This window comes from Strigops habroptila, chromosome 10 (assembly GCF_004027225.2).
Source record: "Strigops habroptila isolate Jane chromosome 10, bStrHab1.2.pri, whole genome shotgun sequence".
Classification (NCBI taxonomy): domain Eukaryota; kingdom Metazoa; phylum Chordata; class Aves; order Psittaciformes; family Psittacidae; genus Strigops; species Strigops habroptila.
The window spans coordinates 30471288-30495367 of record NC_046359.1 but is presented as its reverse complement, the minus strand read 5'-3'; the positions used below and the strand labels follow the sequence as shown (position 1 = coordinate 30495367).

Here is a 24080-nt window from a genome sequence, read left to right as displayed (position 1 = left end):
TAGGAATATACAATAAAAGATTCGGATCTTGTAGCTGAAGTTTGTGAAAGGCACCAGTAGTCAAATGTCAGCACAGAATCTTATCAAACACTAATATTTAAAGACCTGGTTTTGTGCCTGTCATTTTCATTCTGGGATGTTGCACCTGTCTCATCTTAATGAGCTGATGATGAAATGGAGATGAAAATTACCCAGCATTTCTCCTGAAGCTTGCTCAGTGGGACTATCAAAAGGATGCTCTCTGCAGCATGGGAATGTGGGTCAGAGTGAGTTTTGGTGGGGGTATTTTTCTCAGTGTGTCTAGATCAAAAGATGAGAAAGGAAACCATGGAAGGGATGGAAGAACTGCAATAATAAGTGGTGTTCCCAGTGTATGATCACTTTGACTCAGGAAACTGCACCAGTAAAAGCCTGCTCCAAAGGCCATCAGCAACTATGCAAAGGCTCCTGCAGCATTGGAAGGCAAGGGCAAGGTCACAAATTGGGTCTAAGCCACGGCATAGCGACAAGGCTGAAAGAGCCACTATACTTGGCCGTTCAGGACCCGAGTCTCATTCCAGTTGTGCTTTCCAAGGATCACTCAGATGTCCTAAACCTTCACAGAGAGAAGGGTTTGAAAGGTCCATCCTGCTCTCCAGCCCCTCCAGCCCCTCATGGCTTTATTGGGGAATGAATTCTGCCAGGTTCAGCAAAAAGGAAGTTCTCTGCCGCAGTCTAACTTATGCCTTTCCAAATGCATTTGTACTTCTATTAAGCAAGCCTCTCCTAAGGCACTGCCAGAACAGTCCAGATCTTGCATTCACAAAGCTAAGATACTGCTACCAATAAAAATAAATAGATGGCAATTACTAAGGAATTATGTTTACACCAAAAATGACTGAATTTATTACCCTCTGAATACGTGCAGCATAAAATGGAGGTTCCTGCAGGAAGCCTGAACTCTGGCTGGTGCATCATGCAACAGAGTGACAAACAGGCACTTGCAACACACAGGAGTGTGTTGGGATCTGGTGACAAGGGTCCCAACCACTCACTTTTCTTGTATGCTGGAGGACTCTACTACAGGCTTACAAAGATACCCACCTCCCCCCCCCCGACTCTCAGTGAGACAGGAACTGCAGAGCACAGCTCTTGAGGAAAAAGGGAAGGCTGAAGATACTCGATTCAGTCCCTATCTGTGCCACAGCTGAGGGACAAGCCACCAATGCATTCCAGAGGCTCTGGAGTCTGATCAGAAGCTCTGTGCACGCAGGACTGATGATCAACGTGACTCACCATGCTTGCCCCGTTCCTTCTTGGTGAGACATTTCAACAGAGGATTTACCTAACCCCTTCCTACAAGGAAAAGATTTTCATCCAGCTTCTTATGCATCACCCACACTACCCTGCATTAGGACTTTTCTTCAGGCAATAAGATGTCTTTGCTCAGAAAAGAGCATATTTTTTTGCTGGAGCAATGAAAGGCAACCATCACCTTCCTGCTTGCCTGAAATAAGGACACATACACAGACTGAGGTCCACCACTCTCAGCCCTGCAGTGAGATATCAGTTCATCTCCCAGCCTCCTGAATCTGGCTGCTGGTTATTTCAGGTCCATCACAAGGTCTGACAACAAAGCCCCTTCCCCAGACTTGCAAGCTCCTCACCCTGGGACAATCCTGCCTGGAGAGGACCTCACTGGAAACCAAGTACTAACCCTGGGGAATCCAGCCCCAGAGCTGGAAGGCCCTTCAAGCCACAGAGGCCAAACTACCCACTGCCCATGTTTCTCTTGCTCTCTGGAGAGCATCTAGAGAAAACCTCACGTCCTCTGAGCCAAACACAGCCCTTTCCTGCTGTCAAAACACCTTTTGTAAATGTGGGGCACAGTGTTTGTTCTCCTCTGCCAACAAAACCAAAAACCTCTTGCAACAGGCTCTGGTCCACACAGCCCCACAAGGCAGGTACCCCTAAAACTTCCTTGTCTTCCTCACCCAAATCCCCCCATCTCCATGTCAGGGGAAGCAAGACAGTGGGCCATCTTCTCCATCAGGCTTCTGCCCACACGGAGACCCATTTACCTGGTCTACTTGAAGATGTCCCTGCTCATTGCAGGGGTGTTGGGCTAGATGAGCTTTGAAGGTCCCTTCCAACCCAAGCTATTCTATGATTCTATAGAAGTCAAGAACAACATCCCCATAGATCACTTCCCATTTCTTAGGGATTACATTTCCCCATGAATCTTAAAGCACATGATGGGTATTCCCTGCGCCCCACCCCACCACTTCCCAGTGCCACATCACACCTATCTGCCCATGCTTTTGCTTCATGATCCTCAGAGGTTGTGCAAAGTCCCTGTGTGATGCGGGGTTGGTGCTACTATCACCAAGCCTGAGTGGCTGCGCTTTGAGGTATTTGGTCATTGGCAGGAAACGAAGTCTGCATCAGAGCTGTGATGATTATGGGGGTTTTCCTCTTTCCTCCCAGCCAATAAGAGCACCCAGACGCACATCTTTCCCTGCAGGAAGCAGGGCTGTCACTCCTGTTGCAGGCAGGCTCCTCTTCTGAAGTGGTGGAGATGGCAGTGAACTCGACCTGCAGCTTCACCACGCTTTGCTGTGTAGCACTCTGGAGCTTCGGCAGGGCTTCAGGAGGTAAGACTGGAAAGTAACTTCTGTTTTCCTTGTGCTTGTCCTATGAGTGCTGCTTTCTAATGCATTGGTAACTAACCGCCCTTCTCCAACTGCTGCCCATGCTGGCTCAGCACAGCAGGGTTCAGGCTGCAGCTGAAAACCCAACTGCTTAAAAGACTTTCTCCCCTTGTAGCCAACCATGTTATCTGGGGACAGCATCGAAGGATTTTAAAGGCAACTGAAGGCTTTAAGTTATTTGTCAGTATTTAAACTCTGCACGACCTTGATTATTAAATCTAAAGACTGTGGGTAACAATTTGACTGCTAAGTGCAGATGGGCACTTGAGTGCCGATTAGCTGCCTTTAATGAAGCATTACTGCGTGTCATTTCTTTCTTTGCTGAGCAAGGAAACTCTCTTGATTGCAGCTGGCCTTAAATCTTTAGAATGGGAGCTGCAGACAGGAGTGTTTTCTCTGCAGGTTTTAGCTCTACTTCAGTTTTACTCTGGCTCCCATACACGCAGTACTAATGCACCCAGGGGCATTGTACTTGGTTGGCTGGTAGCTTTTTTTCAGCTGTGGTTTCCTCTGGGGGTTGCAGAGGCATGCAGGAACTCTGCTGCATCTTAAATGTACAGATAAAGGCTTGCTCCTACTAATGGGGAGGAGGTTTTGAAAGCACCTCATGGGGAAGAAAAAAAAAGCAACCTGTTGCAATCTGTCTGCTTGCTTCACTGCAGGCTGGGAGGGAGCATCCACAGGATTGCTGTCTCCTACTGCAGGAAGAGAGCCCCCAGAGTATTTCTCAATGAGGAAAGCACAGGAGAGAGCTTCTAAGTACAGTATTCAACTCATGTCTGCAAGAACAGCCCTCTCTCGCTTAATAGCAGACAGTTTCCTGTTAACTCAGAGCAAGAGAAGAGTGTACCCTGCTACCACTTAACGGGGGGGTGCGGGTAGGGCAGATTTTCTCCCACCTCTTCCCATTTCCAAACCCAGAAGCAAGGATGGGGTCTGAAACACAAATGTTCTGGCTCCAAGAGCTGTTTTTCCAAGCCATGAGAGCAAATCCTGTGGGCCTCTGTGTATTGTAGGTGCTTGGCCAAGTCATGCAATGCAAGGCCAGGTTGGATGGGGCTTTGAGCAACCTGGTCTAATGGAAGATGGCCCTGCCCATGGCAGGGGTTTGGAACTGGATGAGCTTTAAGGTCCCTTCCAACCCAAACTAGCCTGTGATTCTGTAAGAAGCTGTCATGGAGGTTGTGGTGAAGAGAATCAGAACTACAGGTGCCCCACACCAGAGAGTTTCTGGGTTTTGGAAGGAGAGATTCCAAACATCAAAAGTGATCTCAGAGCAGTGCGAGCACCTTGCAGCAACTGCCTCGAATAAGACTCAAAGTATATAAAGAATAAGTAGTCCTAATCTTGAGGAATGTGGGTCACTAGAGGAAAGCAGGACAGGGAGGGTGGGTAAAGTTCTCCCAGGGCTCAGTAGATTATATATTCACTTTGTTCTGGTCCGAGTCCTTCTCAATACCAAGTTGCAATGGGTGAAGAAGGTGCAGTGCCCTGTGAAAGCTGAAGCATCTACACTAGCCTACCACCTGACTACAACACATGGTTTATTACCAGCCTGCTACCTGTCTGCATCTGTTCCAGCTTGCTAGACTGTGAGCCCACCTCTCCGTTGCATTTGAGAGGCCTTGACACATGTGACACTGCTGGATCTACCAGGCACTAGAGTCAGGAACAAGGGACCTTTGGGCTCCAACTCTCACTTTGAGCATTGCATTTCATAGTTTTCTTTCCATACACACAGCATGAGCTCAGCCTCACTCACCCTGCCCCACATGCCTAAAATAGATGCCACCATGACTCTCGAGGTGTTGAGGGACATTAAGCAGCAAGAGACCTTGTGCTGAGTTTGAAAAAGCCCATGGTTATCTCCTCCTCCTACAAGGGACAGGTTCTGCTGTTGACACCCCAACCACTGCCACATTTGATTTTCCAACAGGCATAAGAGCATAGATTCCAGCAAGGTCCTGCAGAGCAGGCAGAAGAGCCCAAGCCAGTGAGCTGCTCTCAGCCTGGCACACTGTCCCACCCAGTGCTAGGTAAGCTCAGGTTGCCACTCTCTATTCTGCTCTGCTTTCTCAGTAGAAACTGGCTTAAATTCACAGTCCACATTTGGCTGTGAGTGAGAAATCTAGCTGTGAAAAAGCTGGAGGTGATAAAAACCTTGACTTTCACAGCATATTTAGCCCAAGCTCTGTGTGCATGTTTGCATGCATAGGCAGGCTCACTGCCTACACACACAGAGCATGAGCTCCAAGGGCCATGGCCTGCACTGGCGGGTCTTGACATCAGCCGTGGCTGCACAGCAACTTACAAGCAAGAGGGAGAAATCCTCAACCTGTGTATTTCACAAGCAGGAAAATAGAAGGGAAGGCAAGTGTAAGAGGGGAGGAAATAAGGACAAACTGTGAGCTTCCAGCTTCTTTAAAATTATTGAAAAAACAAGCAGGGCATGGGGAAATGAGCCACACAACCAAGTAAGAACATATAGTATGTGGAAAGGAGTGCTCAAACTCAAAAGCTTGTGGGTTCCCCCCTCCAATCTCCATCTCCTACACACCTTGCTCCTCCACTTCATGGCTGTGATAAGATGGTCCTTTGCATTTTGGTAAGGGCAGCAGCACTTCAGCACCCAAAGCAGCCTGTTCTAAATAATATTCATGATACCTTGGCTTCTTCTAAGTCACTCTGAGCTCTATACCACTTCTAGCAGCATCTTTTGATGTCAATTCATTCTACAGGATTGCTTCATTATTTCAAACATATAAAGGAAAATGACTTTGTAATGGAGGTGAGTAGAGTCCCGAAGCTGGTTTAGAGGACTGAAGCTCCATGACTTCGGGCTCCTAATGTGTTTTGCACTCCTGCTTTGTGTCATTTCAGCTACTTATGTCCCACCACCTAATTCGACCGTGAAACCTGGCTTCCCTGTCCCCATGAACACTGACAATCCTGGTGTCCGCAAGGCAGCTCGCTTTGGAGTCTACAGATACAACAACAGTTCCAATGACCTCTTTCTGTTTAAGGAATCACAAATAAACAAAGCTATGGTACAGGTAAGAAGAGCTCAGACTTCTGGCCATCCTCCAAATCATTTACCAGTTGACCCTCCTACAGAGTACCCAAGAAAAAGGAGCCCTGATCCTCCTCAGGACTGGTATGGATGCCTAAAGAAAAATAGCTTGTGTCCCTCTGTTCCCTTCAACTGCTCCACAGAGCTTTGTCACCCCATCCCTACCCTAGTAACAGCACAATCCACACACAATTCACAGAGGGACTACTTGATTTCTAGCCAAAACCTTAGCATCCCTTTCCCCTGCCCTTACTTCAGAGCAGGAAACTGCTTTCTCTAGATCGTCAGAGGGCTGAAATACATGCTCTCTGTGGAGATTGGACGCACCGTGTGTGAGAAGAGGGAGCACTCCAGCCTGGATAACTGTCACTTCCAGAAGGAAAAAAATCTGCAACAGGTACATATCTAATTCCTTTGGGGTACTCAGTAGCTGCAGGTGATTCTTGGCCACCTCTAGCTGTACAGTCACCATCAGAGCAGCTCTGCCATGTCTCAGGACATATACAAGCGTCCTCTGTGCAGCACCAGCTGAAGTAAGGCAGGGTTATCAGTATATCAGGGTTATCAGTTATTTGTCCCTGTGGCAGGGGAGTTGGAACCAGATGATCTTTAAGGTCGCTTCCAACCCAAACCATGCTGTGAGTATAAGCAATGTAGTACCTCTCATGAATCCAGGGCCCGCTCCTGTCTGTTGACCCAGGCACAGCCATCTAGCCCCTCTTCCTCTTTGACAGAGTCGAAGTGTGCTGAAATACAAGAGGTTTTGAATAGAGATTTCCCAGGTGGAGGAAATCCTTACACGGGCTTTCCAACAAAGATACCATTACCTAGCAAACCACTTTCCCTAGGATAAAGAGGGCAGACAAAAAGAGGCTGTGCTGTCCTGCCTCATAGCTCCCCATGCCAAGACCAACCAGCAGCTCCCTGGAATTTCCTCACCAATTCCCCTTTTATTTGCAGATGCTGAGATGCTATTTTGAGGTCTGGATAACACCCTGGTTACATACAGCATATGTTCCCGTTGCTCTCTGTCACTGACTCACCTTTTCCCACGAGAGCCTGACTTACAGGGGATCTACCACCATGAGTTTTGTTTTGCCTTGCCTGGTCTGTTGAGGCCAAAACTGAAGTGGGGAAGAGCTGTACAGAACTACCACAAAGCTTTTCTCTCAAAGCACGTGGTTCCTCCCTGAGAAAGATGCTCAAAAGTGACAAAGACAAGACCTGCCCTAACTGAATTCATTGCTATCCAGTTATGTATCTGTTTTTCCAAAACTAAACTGTAGATGAGAACATGTTGTCATTCATTCAGTAGAGCCGTCCACACTCTGGCTGAATTTCCAAGCCATGTGAACACACCTAGGGAGCTCTGTTGGACTTACTTTATCCTGTGACAAATCTTCATGCAGCTGTGATGTGAACAAGTCTATAATCACACCACATGTGACTACAACACTGAGGAAAGCTTTACAGCAATGGGGTATCTTGCCTGGGGATACATACACATACCAGAAAAAGAAGTCTTAAGAGCATCCTGTGCTAGAGAAAAAGTTAAACTTACCTGTCAGGAATGCATGAGGCAGAATTGTTCTTTCTTCCAGACAAGAGACTGGATAAGGCTGTGCTTGAATCAAGTGCTTGAAACACACCCACAACCCACAAATGACACAGTAACTACTGCTTCTATTTAAATCAAAAGCTAATCTAGGCTATAAAAGGGCATCATTGCAAATGTCAAGGCAAATAATCCCAACCATATTCCCAAAGCATGTTTTTGCTGAGGTTAAACAATGAAGTTTCATTCAGGTTAATATGTGACATTCAGTTGCTGGCTGATTGCAGTTTATAGTCAAGTTTAGTAGACTGATGGTCTTTTCTAGGTGAGTACCCACCCTTCCTTCAGCTTTCACTCTTTACATATGCACAGATTGTCGGTTACAGTGGACTAAAGCACTTATTTGTCAGAATTTGGGTAACTGCTTCCTTAAAATAGGCATAAAGTCTGGGCTCTGCTGCACTTCCTTTCCACAAACACCCCTTTTCTGACAGTTGTTGCCTTTCTGCAGCAATATTGAAATCCCTATTAGCAGTTACACCACCAATTTCAGCCTTTATAACAACCATCCAGTCAAGAAAGGGCACTCTGTTAAATACCTCTCATATCTGATATTCTCCTTCCCCTTCCCCAAGAAAAGCAAGTTATTCACATGACTTCTGGGTCTGCTGTACTTGCTGCTGAGCTTCGAGTGAACTAAAGAAGACTCAAAAACTTTTTGGTGGGACCACAGGTTCATCAGTGTACTGAGTTAGTCTCCAACAGTGGGTAGAAGAGTAGAAAAAGGATCAGAACCAAAAAATTCCCAAGGGACAACTCTTCATATATCTTATCCCTCCTGAGCATCAGCAGCACTACTGCCTATTTTCTTTCCCACTTCATACCTTCATGAACAGTGTCCTAAAAGGGAATTAGTCACACAAAAGCCATCCCATTTGGCATGGTGAGGTCTCCTTCACTGCAAAAGACAGCACAAGTTGTTCAGTTAAGATACTCTGGCAAATGAATCACTAGAGGTAACTATGCACCAACAGGCAAAGCTGCTTGCCCCAAGGCTACTGAAGTACCAGCATGACACAAGCCCCACAAAAGACTTGGTTTTGCAACCCCAATTTAAGATCCCATCCAGCTCAACTTTCATAGCAAGAGGGCTTGCAGCCACAGGACTGCTGCAGCCTGGCAGTCACACAGAACAAGGAGATGGAAGCACTGGCAGAAAAGAAACACTTTCATTTGCACATCCCTCCATTACTGAGGACAAGCGCAGAAGGCCAGCAAAAGCAGATGACATTTTTAACATCACCTTTCCCTTCTCTGGTGCTTTGCATTATATCTCAAGCAAATCTTGATTATTTCCTTTTCAAAGGTGAGGAAAATGAGCAGTAGTGTAGCTTTATGTTTGACTATCACCCAGTGGCAGAAAAAGAGAGCGCAGCAAAGTCTTCAGTCGCAAAGCACGACTCAATCCACTAAATGACACAGATAACCAACCCCTTTAGCTCTTCAAGAGGCAAACCCTCTCATTTAAAATGTAACCACACAGCCCTTCCTTTGTAGTAGCTGACAGAAAAGCATTCTCTGGATTTACTAAGCAGGGTATCTGTTAATAGAGGAAGTAAACAATTTCCTCTGAAGGTGCCAGAAAGCATCCATGAGTTCCTACTGCATTCCAAAATATTCCACCAAAGCCTTCCTTATCTGTTATTACTATATTTTGCAGAGGCCTTTTAGCCCATGTACATCTTCAGACACCAGTTTCCCCAAAATCTTTACCAGTTCTCCATAAAAAGCATGCTGAAGAGGATTCCTAGAGCAGGCCCTCTTCCCTCCCACATCCCTCAGGAATGCCCACCTACATCAAGTACAGGAGACATACAGGACCTGGTAAACATGGAGGAAATACCACCACTGACTCCTTTTAAATCACCTGGAACTAGTCTTTAATAACATAGAAAATGCAACTTTCATTCATCATCTGACTATAGTGCTACAAACAAACACAGGAGTCCACAGATAATGAGCAAATCTGATTCTGCATCTTGATTAACAGCTAATTGTAGCGTCTGATGTTGATTACGCAGGCTGGAACTGAAGAAACCCAAATGGTATAACTAGATTTCTAGGCATGTTCTGGATGTTGCTGCCTCTACCACAGCACCATGGTATGACATTAGAACATGCACTGTAATCACTCCTGACCAGGAGGTTCTAAAACAGAAATAAACACATGCAAGACATCCTCTTCAATCCAAATCATAGACAGTTAAATTCCATACATCACAAATCCTCCCAGTACAAGATGACATACAGTTACATTAAAGGTGACAGATGATGTTTAGGACGACTCCGAACAGAGCTAGGCATGGAAAAGCAATGGATTTTCTTTAAGGAGCACATATTGGTATGAAGATGCCCCACCATACTCCTCAGATACCAACAATGAGGCATGCCAAGTCCAAAGCAAGAGCAGTCAAACCAAGGAAGAGGACAGGTACAGTGAGCTGTACGTTTTCCTATGGCACCAGAACAGTGCTACTGCACATGAACAGACTGTCTTTCACGTTTTGTCCTTGGTCACGTGCTGCCTGAAGCACACACTTCCCTCGTACCTCTGGAGTATTCTAGGACAGTGGCACTTTATCATGGATGGGCAGTTAAACATGCTGAAGATTAAGTCTGCAAATAAACGGAGACCGGAAGGAGCCCAGGTAAAGATACCCATTGTGCTCATGTGCCTCGCTAACATAAGGTACTGTTACTCCATTGGGATCATGAAAGCTGCTTTTGTAGGCTCCTGTCTCGCTAAGTTCAACAACAAGGCTGTATTTGGGCACAAACTTTGTCACGGTTTCCTGACTCAGCAACTAAAGAAAAAGAGAAAAAAAGAGCATTAACAACAGAAGATTTTGTTCTCCACAATTAGATCTCAGACACTTAGACAAAGACCACACTCCTTGGACAAAGCACGTAAGAACATTTTGAGTAAGCAGTACTACACTGTTCTATGTTCACCTTTTAAATTTCAACTAATGCTTTAACACATGGTGGTCTTTCTTCTGTAGGATCAGGCCAATTTTTAAAGCCAGAACTGAGGCTTTAGGAACAGGTCAAACTGGAACTGTTCATCTAGAGTCTGATGGGCAAGAGTAAGGATTAACCAAAGTCACTGACTTCCCATGTACTACCTAGGCTATCTTAATGCCATCTTCTTCCTCCATAAAGGCAAATTTAAAGCATACAATCTTGGAAGAAAAGGATGCCAAAAGAAGACACAGCCAAGGAAATGACCCTGTAAGAGGTCTTCCTAAAGAGGCTATTCTTTCACTGCCATTCACTGCAATGGTACCTCACTGAAAAACATTTCACATTTTCAGTTTTTCGAATCTTAGAAGGGAAAAAAGATGAGTTACACTACGCCAGGGAACACACTGAACAGTTGTCAGATCTTGTCTTATATTGCTACCAAGGACTGATACTTTCAAGCCATAGCTGAAGACACATGTAGAATTCAGGTACCTGTGTTAACTCTACTCACTCACAAACTGCTTTCTTATGAAGACGTTTTTTCTCTCTGTGGTTAGAGTTTCAGCCTATTAAAAAGCCCTGTTCTTGCACTTGTCACATTTGCTTGAAACATTTTTTTGCCTTGAAAAATGCTGCGTTTACTCTGAGAAAGAAAAGAAGACTTCTTAAAATATCAAGGAAGAATTCAGAAACTCATTATTTTTGAGGAATAGGCCTTTTTCCCCTTTGGATTTGTCTGCCTGTAGCTTAATACTGTCCCTCACACTTTCAATGCAGCTAAATGATTTTGCAGTTTTGCCAGTTTTTTTTCCACTGTCAAAAAAGCGTGAGGACACGTATGGAGGGAATCCCACCAGGCCAGTTCTGCCGCCACTCCTGTTGATAGGAATTAAGAAGTCTGAAATTTGTTTTCATTGAGAACAGGTTAATGGTTGGACTCAATGATCTTAAAGATCTTTTCCAACCCAAAGGATTCTGTGATTCTATGAACAGGCTTAACACATTAACTTCCACACTATACACTGCTTGTTCATTTATTTGGGGTTTTTTGAGAAATGTTTTCAAGTCTCTGTACTGTTTAAAAAGCACCATGCCATTTCTTTAGCATCAGATATCCCTTACAAAATACATTAATCTTGCTCATCCTAAAGGGGGATGTGTCGTACCAGGCATACAGAGTCAGCACCTAGCAGCACACCTAACATGCACACTGTCCTGGGATGCCTATGGTAGTCATTAGAACAGGTCAGACTTCCCAAATGCTCTCCAGACATCTGGCATTAAGTAGTTTAGGCATTTGGGGCACAAAGGTGAAGTCTTCACATATCCAAGTGTAGATCCTGTGTTGCTGCATGGCTAGGGCAGAGATAGTCTCTTTTTCTTCCCTGACATCAAGATGGAAAGCAACTTAAGAGATGTGTACCTGCTACTCAACGTGTACATGTTACTCAGAGAAGCAAATGTTAGTTTTACTTCCTATGAATACAAAAGGGCTGTTCTACCTGGGGACAACCACAACAGTTTTAACCATGGCACTAAAAAAATCGTAAAAACTTCCTGTCAAGAGGAAGAAACAGGACAAACTAAATATTTATCACTTCTACTCCTATACTAAAGGTGATTTTTTTTTAAAAAATAATTTTTCTTCTCTCTCTCTCTTTTTTTTTTTTTTTTTTTTTTTTTTTTACCTTAAATATCAGCCTTTTAATCCATGGTTTTTCAGACAAGAAATCCAACAAAGAAAATCCAGGATTGGGCCGGACAGCTGCCATAGCTACCCAATATCCTCCAGAGCTGCTTAACCTGATATTATCCGGAAGACCAGGCATATTCTCAACAAACATATCTGCTCCACCTTTCATCAGCCCAGACACGTAATACCTGAAAGGTATAGATAGTAGGATTAGGACATCTCAACTCAAGCAGTCTAAGTAATAAATAAAAGTCCCAAAAGGAATTGACTTCAAAAAAAGAAAAAGAATTTATTTTTCCCTTCTTCTGGTGCAGAGAAATACAGCACAGCCACATTCTGCTCCCCAGAAAAGGAGGCTATGATAGAAATATTATGTAGTCCAGATGTTTACAGTGAAAGCAAAACATTAAGTGTCAAAGAAGGCCACCTTCTTTGCCTTGGTAACTTGGAATGAATAGTGTAGTGTTTCTTTTGTGATTCATTTATTTAAACAATATCTGAATAGAAAGTAGTAATAATTTCAGCAAAATCATAGTCACCTCCTGATTCTAGCCATGGTTGTCTCCTGCACCAGGACAAAATCTTCTGCAGGAGAGAGCTGGACACCATTGGGAAACCTCAGCCCCACCATTAAGACTTTCACTTCTTTTGTCACTGTGTCATATTCCAGCAGACTAAAAAGAAAGCATAAGGTTTAGAGTGAAGATATATATTTACTCATCCTGGTTTCCTTCTCCAGGCATTAGATCTTCTCTCACATGTACTTCACCTAAGTTAAAAAGGCAGAATAGCCAGGAAGCATTTGTTTATGAACACAGCAGAAATACTAAGCCACTTGAGACTGGCAGCATTCACGAAGGATGTAGGCTGGATGTAATGCCAACATCTTCGCTTTTAAAATAGATGGTCCATGAAAGTCCTCTTGAAGGAAAAAGAGGAATCTCAATTATTTCACTACAACTCTCTTTAGCCATATCCACCTTCTCTCACCCTCTCCTGGGCAGTGCAGTGTTTACACTGGGGGTGCATAAAGAGAAACAGACGACTGAGGAAGTGGTGAAGTACCTTCCTACAGCTGAGCTTACAATAAGTTAAATGTCTTGGGAAAAAGATACTTGCCGCCCATCATCTGAGCCTTCCATGATCAAGTATAAGTAATCTCGTCTTTGCCATTTGCTACTGGAGTCAGTGAAGTAGATTTTCCTTCCATCCTTGGTCACTGTAAGGTCATTCACAAATGACAGCTTCTGACCTTCAATTAGTGTTTTGGTTGACACAAGCATTTTCGTTTCACCTGGTTACAAAAAAAAAAAATAAAATTAAAAACAGAAGACACAAAACATAAAAAAAGCTTTTTTTATGTCCTGCCTTGGAAAGGAGTGAAATACTAACAGGAAATTAGCAGCTACTTCATATTTTTTCCATTCATGCCTCTGTTAACTAATAAGGTTCTGGGTTATAACAGAACAACACAATACCAAACGTGAATGACCAGAAGAAAACACTCTTTGGAAAAACTGGAGCAGTAGATGATGTTCCCCACTGCTAAGTGCCAGACTTTTCAGGTTTCTGAAGTTCATATGAAACCAAGTGCTAACTCAGGCCCCAGCCCTGTAAAAGAATGCAGGCAAGCCAGACACTATTGCCTCTTTCCCTATAAATCTGTAGGAACAAATAGTACTTTCTCAACATTAAAACATTGGAAGGTTCACTAAACTGCTCTCCCACAGTCAGCTCTGACACATATTACCAGGCAAGTTATTAAGGTCAAATCTCTAAAAATTAACCAAAAATCTATTAAAGTCATCTTTGGTTATGAGTTTTGGGTTGGATTGTTTGCTTGGCTTTGTCATGACTGAGGTAATATGGCAGTTGTTTGCCATCAAAAGAGGAGACCTTGATCATACGCTCCCAGAGCCACAGAGTCTGAGCCCTTCTGTTACATCTCACCTAGCATTTGGCTAGCCTCCCTCTCCCTTCCTGAGCGAATTTGGAGATGTAAACTGTAAGAAAATCAACCCTACACGAAAGCAACTCTTGCTTTCTGACAACACAGCTCTGAAACTGAGGTCCGGCTCAGGGACATACAATGAAGGGCACGAAGCAATAGTGCCTTTCTCAGCAGGAACAAGCCACTTGATCTTCAGCTGTACCAAAAATACATCTTTCTTCACTTTCTATCGACTGGGGTTACAGGGAGTTAAAAGCTCTTCACTAACACACCACAAGGTCAAGACAGAAACAAAAGTACAGCAAACATGGCAAAAAGCTTGTGTAACAGCAGTATTTTTAATTCCTTTAATGAAAACTGAAACAGCTACACAAAGCTTTATTCAGGGATCCTGAGGTACCAATTTTGACAAGCAAAAAGCATATGTCATAAGAAGATAAGCCAGTGGTAACTCTGATCCAGACATACAGATAGAGAGAGGAAGTGATTGCTACAAGAAAATACACACCGAGTTCTCGCATGGCATATTTCATCCCGACAGCTCCAAGGCACTCTACAAAGGCAGCAGGCATTGCTTTGCCTGCAGTGCCTGACAAAACTGCAAATGAAGCCCAGGTTTGGAGGAGAACTTCTGAGCAGAAAAGTCATACCTGTACCAGGATTAACTTCATAGAGTCCATAATAAGCATCTGCCACAAAAAGGGTGTTATTTGGTCCCACTCTGATGCCAAGTGGTCTTCCACACGTTGGCTCATCATCACGGGTTCCTTAGGAAAGAATTTTAAGATGGTTTTCCAAACAGAAATAAATACAAGGCATTCAGGCTACCTACACAGGTCAAACTGTACAGACAGACCCTAAAGACTTCTATGTGAGGAGGAAGGGGAATACTGCAAATCCATAGATTTTGTCTACTTGAGAGAGTCCTGAGGAACATCTGTAGTTTCGAAGATTAGCAAGAGAACTTCAAGAGTGCTTCCAAATCAGTCCAGAGCCTAATGATAGAATCAACCATGTTGGAAAAGACTTTCAAGAAGAGAAGGCTCAGGGGCGGCCCTTCACCTCAGAATCCTGCTGACTTCAGCTTCCATAAATATTAGGCCAGGTTGCTGCCCATTTTTATTTTTTTTGTTTAGAACACGTGATTTTTCTAGATCAACTAACAGGAAAAAGGAATGTTATTTGTGATGCACTTCAACCTCATCTTCCTCCCAGTGTTATGGTACAGGATCTTCCACCAACACATCAGACATTTTAGTCAGGCATGGGAACAGGCTGCCCAGGGCAGTGGTAGAGTCACTGTCCCTGGAAGTGTTCACAAACCGTGTAGACGAGGCCCTCAGTGACATGGGTTAGTGGTGGCCTTGGCAGCGCTGGGTTATCAGCTGGACTTAATGATCTTAAAGGTCTTTTCCAACCTGGCTGATTCTGAGTCATCTATGCTTACAAGAGCGCAGGCCTTGCAGTCATGACATAAACCGAGTGCTCCCACTCTCATTCTTTGGGCCCTTTGTTCTACTGTTCCTTCCAGTGCTTATATACATATTTCCACTCACATTTCATTCATACAAATCTATTAATATTTCTGTTATCATAGAATGGTTAGGGTTGGAAAGGACCTTAAGATCATCCTGTTCCAACTCTCCTGCCATTATAAATCTCTATCGAGGAAGATATGCACTTGCACAAGGAATCTGGACAGAATACCAGTTTATTCGACACATGCCTTGACCCAGACACTTTGAGGCACATGATGTTCAGGAGATGTCACTCACCACAAGGACCATGGCCAATTCTGGCTATTGTTTGTATTTCCCCATCTTCAATTTTGATAATCTTCCCATCAGCTGTCCCAGTAAATAGCACATCTGCAAAAACAACTGGTGTGATTAGCTTGATCACAAAACTTCAGTGGCATCCTTCTACACAATCCTTCTATTAGCATGAAGTAGAATTCACGTTTAAGATACAGTGAAATAACAGCCTTCCTCACTTGTAGCAAAAGAATAAAGAGGGAAGGGGAAAGATGAAGGCAAATGAGAGAATTTTGTTAGATTTTTTCCAACTCAGAAAGAGGAGGAAGGATTTAAACCTTAGGAGTTATGAATATGGATATGAAGCTTTTCACCGATAAGTAGTCCAAACTCTTGGTTAAAGATGGATGTAACAACTTAACAGACAGTCACTGGATTGATCCCTCTGGGCAAATTTCTACATCAGCATCAAACTGGATCAAGCACTGCATCCATCTTACCACTCTTCAACAAGAGACTGACTAGATAAGACTTCTCATTCTGATACAGTCTACAGGCTGCTGGACACCTGCCAATGCTCATATTATATCAGGTCCGGAGAAGAATTGCAAAACCCACAGCAACTGAACAACCGCTCAGATCCAAATCATTGCCAAATTACTATATTCATGCCAAGTGATAGCATCAGACAGATTCACTGAATACAAACACCACACAAACTTTTCGATAGAACCAAATTAAATAAAGACCATTGGATTAGAAGAGACCACTGCTTCGACTTTTCCATCTCCAATTTAACTGACTTTGTTTTCAGTTTGCTAATTACACTTTCAGAAGGGAATAAGAAGACTTCAACATTTATTCATCCCAAACTTATTTCCAGTCTGGTTGATTATTTCACCCATAGGTCAGTTGTCCCTGGCAGGAAGGTTTCCTTCCAGTTTCCAATGAGACCGACGAAACATTGGAACGTTACCAGGCCAGCCACCTTGTTAAGAAACTGCTCTGAGGTGGCATGGCAGCTGTAATGCATGTACCACAAACATCTAAATATGCTATTTATCAATCTGAGATATTTTTTCTGACATATAAGCAAAAATTAACACCACAAAACTCAGCTCCCTCAGTGGCAGTGAGCATTAAAAGAGTAGATATTATCCTACAAATATTAGTTCCCAGTTAAGAGCTAACTAGATGAAAATTGGGACCACTGCCTCCAAATATAAGTGGCCCCTGACTACACTGATGATGCTTTCAGTCCTGCAATACAGGGATTTATTTTATATAGGTACAGAGGAGAAAAGCAGTATCATAGAATCACAGACTGGTTTGGATTGGGAGGGACCCTAAAGCTCATCTAATCCCAACTCCCTGCACCTTCCAGTAGAGCAGATTGCTCCAAACCCCATCCAACCTGGCCTTGAACACTGCCAGGAATGGAGCAGTATATAGCAGCCAGGTTTTGCTGCATAACACATTTCTATAAAAAACCTGCACATTCAAAATAACTTCCAGAGTTTGTTACCTAAGAGTTATACCGCTGAACAAACAGTTCAATAGAGCAACATTTCGAGACCCTTCTTTAAAAGGTTATTTTGCCAGTGCTTACCCCCGATGTTGGCGATGGACTCGGGTCCAAGCAGCTGATTTTCCCATAACCGTTCAGCTTTGCGCAATTTGACATTGGGCTCAAGCACACCCGTCAGGAGGGGAGGTTCCTTCAAACTGCAAAACAGAACACAGACCTCATGATCCTTCACACTGATCTGCAAATATGCTTGAGCAACGCATTGCGTCGTTTTCTTTTCCTGGTTTGCCAACTGCTGCAAACCTGACCTACGCTTTACTTACAGCATATTTCCAAAACCAAAACACAGCTGACAAGCTGAGAAATCGATCCTAATTTTCTGGTTCTGATCAGAAAAGTTGCAGTTATGTTTTCCTAAGACATATCTGGATATCTATATAGCTTAGTCCAACAACAGCTTATCACTCTGTACAACTGCCTGAAAGGAGGATGGAGCCAGGAGGTGGCTGGTCTCTGCTCCCAAGGAATGAGGGATAGGACATCAGTAAACAGCCTCAAGCTGCACCAGGGGAGGTTTAGGGTGGATATTGGGAACAATCTCTTCCCCGAAAGAGCAGTGAGGCATTGGAACAGGCTGCCCAGGGCAGTAGTAGAATCACTGTCCCTGGAAGCGTTCACAAACTGTGTAGACAAGGCCCTCAGTGACATGGGTTAGTGGTGGCCTTGGCAGTGCTGCGGGAACAGTCGGACCTAATGATCTTGAAGGTCTTTTCCAACCTGGCTGATTCTGTGATTTCTGCACTGGCACCACACAAAGAATAACTACTTTCTTACTCAGCTGAACGAGTTGTTTGCACCAAAATAATTTTCCCTAGTAGAGATACAAAATTCCGAAGCAAAAAGACTTTCAAATTCAAAAGCCTGGCATTTTACAGTACGCTGAGAGCTGACGCTATATAGCACTTTCATCATGCAAAAACAATAAAAATTGTTAACTGGCATACAGCTAGAGAAAAAAAGTGTTCCAGTACTTTGAGCACCAGCACACACCTGCTTCTGTACCATATTGAAACATATTCCTGTTCGTGACTTGAATTTATTCCCACAGAGAAAGGCCAACTCAAAGCACTAAGTTACACAAACTTAAAGGGTATGGAGTCGACTCTCAAAATGACAAAGTAAGGTCCAATCTTGCAAACCCTTATTCACATGAATAGCCATGTTCAAGCCAACTGCAGTTCCAACTAACTAGAGATTGATTTAAGCTTACACAGCTTCGGCTTAAATGCCAGGCTCCAAAGCACTGTGCTTCAAAAACAGCCTTAACTGTGCTGACAAACTTGGAGATGTTTCAATCTCTTAGGTTCTTAAAAACTCACACATAAGCCACCTCAGTCCCTGTGACTTAAGCGTTTCAAGTTACTACTAAAAGCTGCACACGTCTAAGGTGGTAAGCTCATTAGGGGTTCATTCACAAGAGTACAGTAAAGACTCCTCACATGAGCATATGCAAATGCCTTCCACCTGTAGAATCTTTAAAAGATGAGTTTTGACTCCCAACCTTGCCCAAATTCACATGATCCAGGACCTCTTTGTCATCAACCACACTGCAATTCATGTGGTGAAAACCATTACAATTTCTAGAGCTGCAGTGACTGGGGGAAGTCAACTGAAGTTGCAAACTATAACTGACAGAAACAGGTTCACAACACAAAGAATTCAGAAGGAGAGAAAAAATACATACTTTTATCTGTCTGGTTACAGGCAGCAAACCTTCCTTTAAGTATCTATTACTGCAGTTGCAAAGCCAGATGAATTACTAGCTCCTGTCACAGGTGATTTACAGCAGAGTTGTCTTCACAATGCTAACACAAATTCGGTTTCCATCCCTTCTTCCAAGCATTAGAGAGGTTAAGATGAGAATAGCAGCCTTCAGATAAGGAATTCATTTGCTGGTATCTTTGGACAGCTGTGTTTGCAAGCAGAAAATCCTCCCTGAGATCAGTATTATCCAAGACAGGCTCATAGAAAAAGGAAATAAACCAGAGATGCAGGAATTTCACATAGAGTTTCACATCTGATCTCTGTCCCCCTTCTTATTCCTCATTATTTCCAGTGGCTTACAGGAATAACATCACTATTGACAAATGAGATTTCTCAAATGTGTCCTATCACCAAAGGGATTGATTCAGGCAGCATCTACCTCCTTGAGCTTCTTCCAGATGTCTCATAAACATCACACAGAATCATCCTTTCTGCTGCACAGACCAGAACCACCTCTGCCAGTGAAGCTAAGCAGCTAACTGAGAATGTACAACAATATAAGCCAGGGATTTGGGTATGAAGAATAGTTCTCTCTGTCTTGTAAAAGGGACTTAAAGTAAGAAATGTAAGCATGCAGAATACTTTTACTCTGGACCAGAATTAGACCAGGCCTATATAATAGGAAAAGCATTATAAATATCCTACTGGCTTTCAGAACTACTGTTCAGTTGCAATGTAGTTCAGGGAATTAGGTTTTGTTAAACCAAACCACAGCAGAAAGCATTTCATTATGATTTGCAATGAGGCAGCTTATGTCTCATAGCCTAGTGGCAAGACTTGCAAGTACTACCCTCCCACATTAACAGTTTCTTTCAGCTCTAGAGATATTTACAGTGTTGTTCCTTTTCACTAAGGATTTATAGAGAATATTGTAATATTTATCAGACTGAGCATTTTCAATTACTTCAAAAATGCCAGGAGCACTAAACAGCCTGACTTCACCCTACGCTAGCAGTCAAAACACAACTTCTCCCAAAACAGGTCACATCTTCTCACATAGAAGATTCGCCGTTACACCACACATTTGATACAGACCTCAATTCAGACAGGGCAGAAATCACCTAGCTGCATTACGTGATGAGATTTGCTTTTACATATAACATCACCATGTGGTTGTGCTGGTACAAAGCACCACATCAACCCAGTCAGGTTATCCATTTCAACTCCCATCCTCAGACAAAGAGTCTCTCTTTCTGCAGAACTACAGTAACAGGGGTAGAGCTTGGTCCTTAGTGAAAATGCAGTTCTTGTCTCACAGAAGGCAAGAGTGCACATAAGGAATCAAAAGCTCCACTGACAGCTTGGACAGCATTAAGTCTTTTTCTAGATTAACGATCAAAGTAATACAGCTCCTTCAATGATCAGTAGTAACACAACTGCACAAGATGGCTCAGAAACAGGCTGGGTATGCAAAGCAAGCCATGGCAATGAATAATACCACAATCACTCCCCAATTTCTTAACCCAGTTAGAACCCCTTTACACAGTTGACTCCTGTTGGGTGAAAAAAAACCCAACCAAACCACCAAAACCACTAACAGAGCACATACAAGAAGTCACCCTTCAATAGCATTTATTTTAAAACAAAGCAACAATTTACCTTATAGGCTGAGGGTCTATAGGACAATCCAGTAGAACAGTTACTCCAAGCAGGGGTACAGTTAGAGATGCAGCCAAAGTCAAGAAGGTAACCCGGAACACCTTGCTGCTGTAAGCACTGCCAAAGCAGACAAGAAATAGGATTAGCATGCTAAGCTGTTTTAAGATACAATAGTCCTTAAAAATCCTTTAATGGCCTATTTCTCCACAAAAGGAAATAGGAATACTTTTGCCTAATCACCACCCCAAATGACCTTTAAGATCCATTTTAAATTCATTGAGACAAGAGAAAGGGATATTTAGCCAGTCTCAGCTTACTGGCACCATACATGGTTCTCATGTACACGTTTCATGCATGCTGCAAGTTACAGCTGACTGATAACAGAACAAAAAAACCCTAGAGCAACACAAGAGTGAAGTGGACCTTCCCCCAGCATAAGAGGGACATAGAGCTGTTGGAGAGAGGCCAGAGGATGCCAAGGAGATGCTCCAGGGGATGGAGCACCTCTGCTCTGGAGACAGGCTGAGAGAGATGGGCCTGTTCAGGCTGGAGAAGAGAAGGCTCCAGGGACACCTTAAAGAAGCTTCCAGTGCCTAAAGGGGCCAACAAGAAACCTGGAGAGGGGCTTTTAACAAGGGCCTGTAGGGACAGGACAAGGGGGAATGGCTTTAACCTGACAGAGGGAGATTGAGATGAGACATTAGGAAGAAATTCTTTCCTGTGAGAGTGGTGAGGCCCTGGCACAGGTTGCCCAGAGAAGCTGTGGCTGCCCCATCCCTGTTTCATTCTGGTGACACTGAAGGGCAGAGGTAAGAATCTGCAAGGTACTCCAAGCAGAACAAACATAACAGATGGTGAACTAAAGAATTAAAAAATCATTAACTACTTTATTCAGTGGAAGGCAAAGCAAACACCACCACTTCCTTATTGCAGCTACTGCCTTTAGTTACAGTGATGCTCGTTTTTTTATAAAATTCCTAAACAGAGAATTGTAAATGAAATCATCTTTAACTTAACCACAAACAAATAAGGTTAAGATTTATAAGGTTATCCTATCTCAGACATACAGAGTAGTCTTTAAACCACAAATTATTCTTTAAACTATTGCCAAATATAAACAGGCTAACCAGGGTTATACAGGATTTAATCACACACACAATAAACCTGTGCAAGCCACAACGGGATAACTGCTATTTCTTCATAGGGAGAGATAAACCGTGCTTAAACAAATCCATTGAAAACAAAACAAAACAAACAAAACACTCCATAAATTAACCCGTTTTATTTTTGTTAACAGCTCTTCCTGCAGCCTGGCAGGTGTGCAGGCCCTGCCCTCACACTCCTCTCTCTGTCAGCCACCCCCAGCAGAAGCCGAGCACTGGAGAGAGGAGCCCGCGCTGCAGGGTCGGGGGTGCTCCCAGGCTGACACCCACGGGATCCCCAGCACCAACCTGCGCCGCCACCCAGGAGGGGAGCCAAGGCCTCTCTCCAGCCCCTTCCACTGCTGCCCCCAGGGCACTCTCACCCAGACCGGGGCCCCCCTCAGCAGGGCCGGGCCGGGCCAGTGGAGCCTCTCCTCTTCCAGCACATACAGAGTCACAGAACCAACTCGGTTGGAAAAGACCTTCAAGATCATCCAGTCCAACCGTTCCCAGCACTGCCAAGGCCACCAATAACCCATGTCACTGAGGGACTCGTCTACACGGTGTGTGAACACTTCCAGGGACGGTGACTCCACCACTGCCCTGGGCAGCCTGTTCCAATGCCTGACTGCCCTTTGGGGAAGAAATTGTTCCTAATATCCAGTCTAAACCTCCCCTGGTGCAGCTTGAGGCTGCTTCCTCTTGTCCTGTCCCTTGTTCCTTGGGAGCAGAGACCAGCCCTCTCCTGGCTCCAACCTCCTGTCAGGCAGTTGTAGAGAGTGACAAGGTCCCCTCTGAGCCTTCTCTTCTCCAGACTAAACCCCCCCAGGTCCCTCAGCCGTTCCTCATCACACTTGTGCTCCAGGCGCTGCACCAGCTCCATTGCCCTGCTCTGGACCCGAAGATCTCCCTCAGTCCGGGCGCAGCCACTGCCCTACAACACACCTACTATGAGCGCTCCTCCTTGGCTCCCCGGACTCTTCCCTCAGGTCCAGCCGAACACCCGCTCGCACGGCCCAGGCCCGGCCCTCAGCACCCCCGCACCGGCCCTCCTCTCCCCTCAGGCTAGGCCCAGCCCCACCCCGGCGGATCACAGCAGGCGCCTCTTCCCTGCCCACGGCGGGGGACCGCGCCGCGCCGCACCTGCCCTCCTTGTCCTGCTGCGCGGGGCTGTCCTCGGTGATGACCTGCGGGCGCAACGCCCGCCGCTGCCGCAGCCCCTCCGCCTCATTCATGCTGCCGCCGCCGCGCACCGGCGCTGCCGCCCGGCCCCGGCGCCGCCCCCTCACACACCCCCGCACGCCCCGCCTCCGCGCTCCCCTCAGGCCGCAGCCGCCCCCTGAGGTGGCGGGCGCTGCTGTCCCTCGGCCGCCGCTCGGACCGGCGCCGCTAATGGCTGTACCCAGCGGGGGTCTGGGCGGGCTGGGGCTCCCGGTGCGGCACCGTCCCGCTCGCAGGCGCTACCAGCCAGAGCCGCAGGGCCCCGCAAGATGGCGCCAGGAAACCGCGAGGGGGGCAGGCCGGCAAGGGCGGGGAAATGGCGCCCGGTGGGACGGGGAGACGGAGGGGTCGCCGAGGGCCTTGGGGAAGGCAAATCCCTCTTTGGTCCCTGGAAGCGTGAGCTGGCGGACCTACCTTTATGTCCCCCCTGCCCCATCAACAACTTGTGCAGCCATGAAGGCTGACACCCATAGCTCCCAGAACATCGCCTGTGCTCCTCTCTTGGGCTTTTGGGTAACACCGTGTGCCCAGGTTTTACCCTTAACTTGCTCAGGAGCAGCCGTGGTGCAGAAAGGACCCTGGGTGCCAGCAACAAGATCAGCCCCGCGGCTTTGTGAACACTGCAGAACACTTCTAGCACGTGGAACTCAAGTGCAGCTCCACAGACAAGGGCTGGAACAGGGCACTGGCCCAGCTGCCAAGGAGGGGGAAAGGTTATTTGGCGTCATGCCTGGTAACAGAACACGTGGGGTTTTCCAGAGAGGGGCTGTGGCCAGGAAAGGGGTTGGGAGCGGCGGGAATGGCTTTTCTCTCTGCTCGGGTTGAATTCAGGCAACAGGCGCAGCAGCTGCAGGAGAGCTTAGCAGCATTGTTCCCTGAACACCCATCTCGCCCCAGCCCTAGTTATTGCACAACCTAACTGCCATGAGGCCACTGCTCTTACTAGGGGTGCAGAGGGCTGAGGCACAGAGGAGTAAAATGGCATCTCCAGGGTCTAATATATAGAAAAAGAAATGTAATTGAGTCGTC

At 45.2% G+C, this 24080-nt stretch overlaps 3 protein-coding genes across 4 annotated transcripts in view; 1 reads left to right on the top strand and 2 right to left on the bottom strand.

The window, feature by feature from the left end:
• Nucleotides 1-2304: 2304 nt before the first annotated feature.
• Nucleotides 2305-7053, top strand: CST7 (cystatin F). Of its 2 annotated transcripts, XR_003993425.1 has the most exons (5): nt 2305-2633; nt 5571-5743; nt 6041-6157; nt 6721-6852; nt 6922-7053. XR_003993425.1 is itself a non-coding variant. In XM_030499124.1 (4 exons), exons 1-4 carry the CDS (start codon nt 2558-2560, stop codon nt 6796-6798), a joined length of 444 nt encoding a protein of 147 aa, XP_030354984.1. In that variant the 5' UTR covers nt 2306-2557; the 3' UTR covers nt 6799-7053. The 2 variants fall into 2 exon arrangements, 1 of the variants encoding a protein (XP_030354984.1); XM_030499124.1 differs by having other exon boundaries at nt 2306-2633; nt 6721-7053.
• Nucleotides 7054-9231: 2178 nt separating this feature from the next.
• Nucleotides 9232-23231, bottom strand: APMAP (adipocyte plasma membrane associated protein). Its single transcript, XM_030499119.1, has 9 exons — nt 22974-23231; nt 20689-20805; nt 17347-17462; nt 15759-15851; nt 14634-14750; nt 13152-13326; nt 12572-12706; nt 12028-12220; nt 9232-10179 (listed from the first exon to the last, which is right to left on the bottom strand). Exons 1-9 carry the CDS (start codon nt 23063-23065, stop codon nt 9970-9972), a joined length of 1248 nt encoding a protein of 415 aa, XP_030354979.1. The 5' UTR covers nt 23066-23231; the 3' UTR covers nt 9232-9969.
• Nucleotides 20727-24080, bottom strand: part of ACSS1 (acyl-CoA synthetase short chain family member 1) — a 27576-nt gene continuing 24222 nt past the window's right edge. The window contains exon 15 of the transcript XR_003993422.1: nt 20727-20805. The gene's annotated coding sequence lies outside the window, so the exon portion shown is untranslated. The remainder of the gene's footprint in view (nt 20806-24080) is intronic.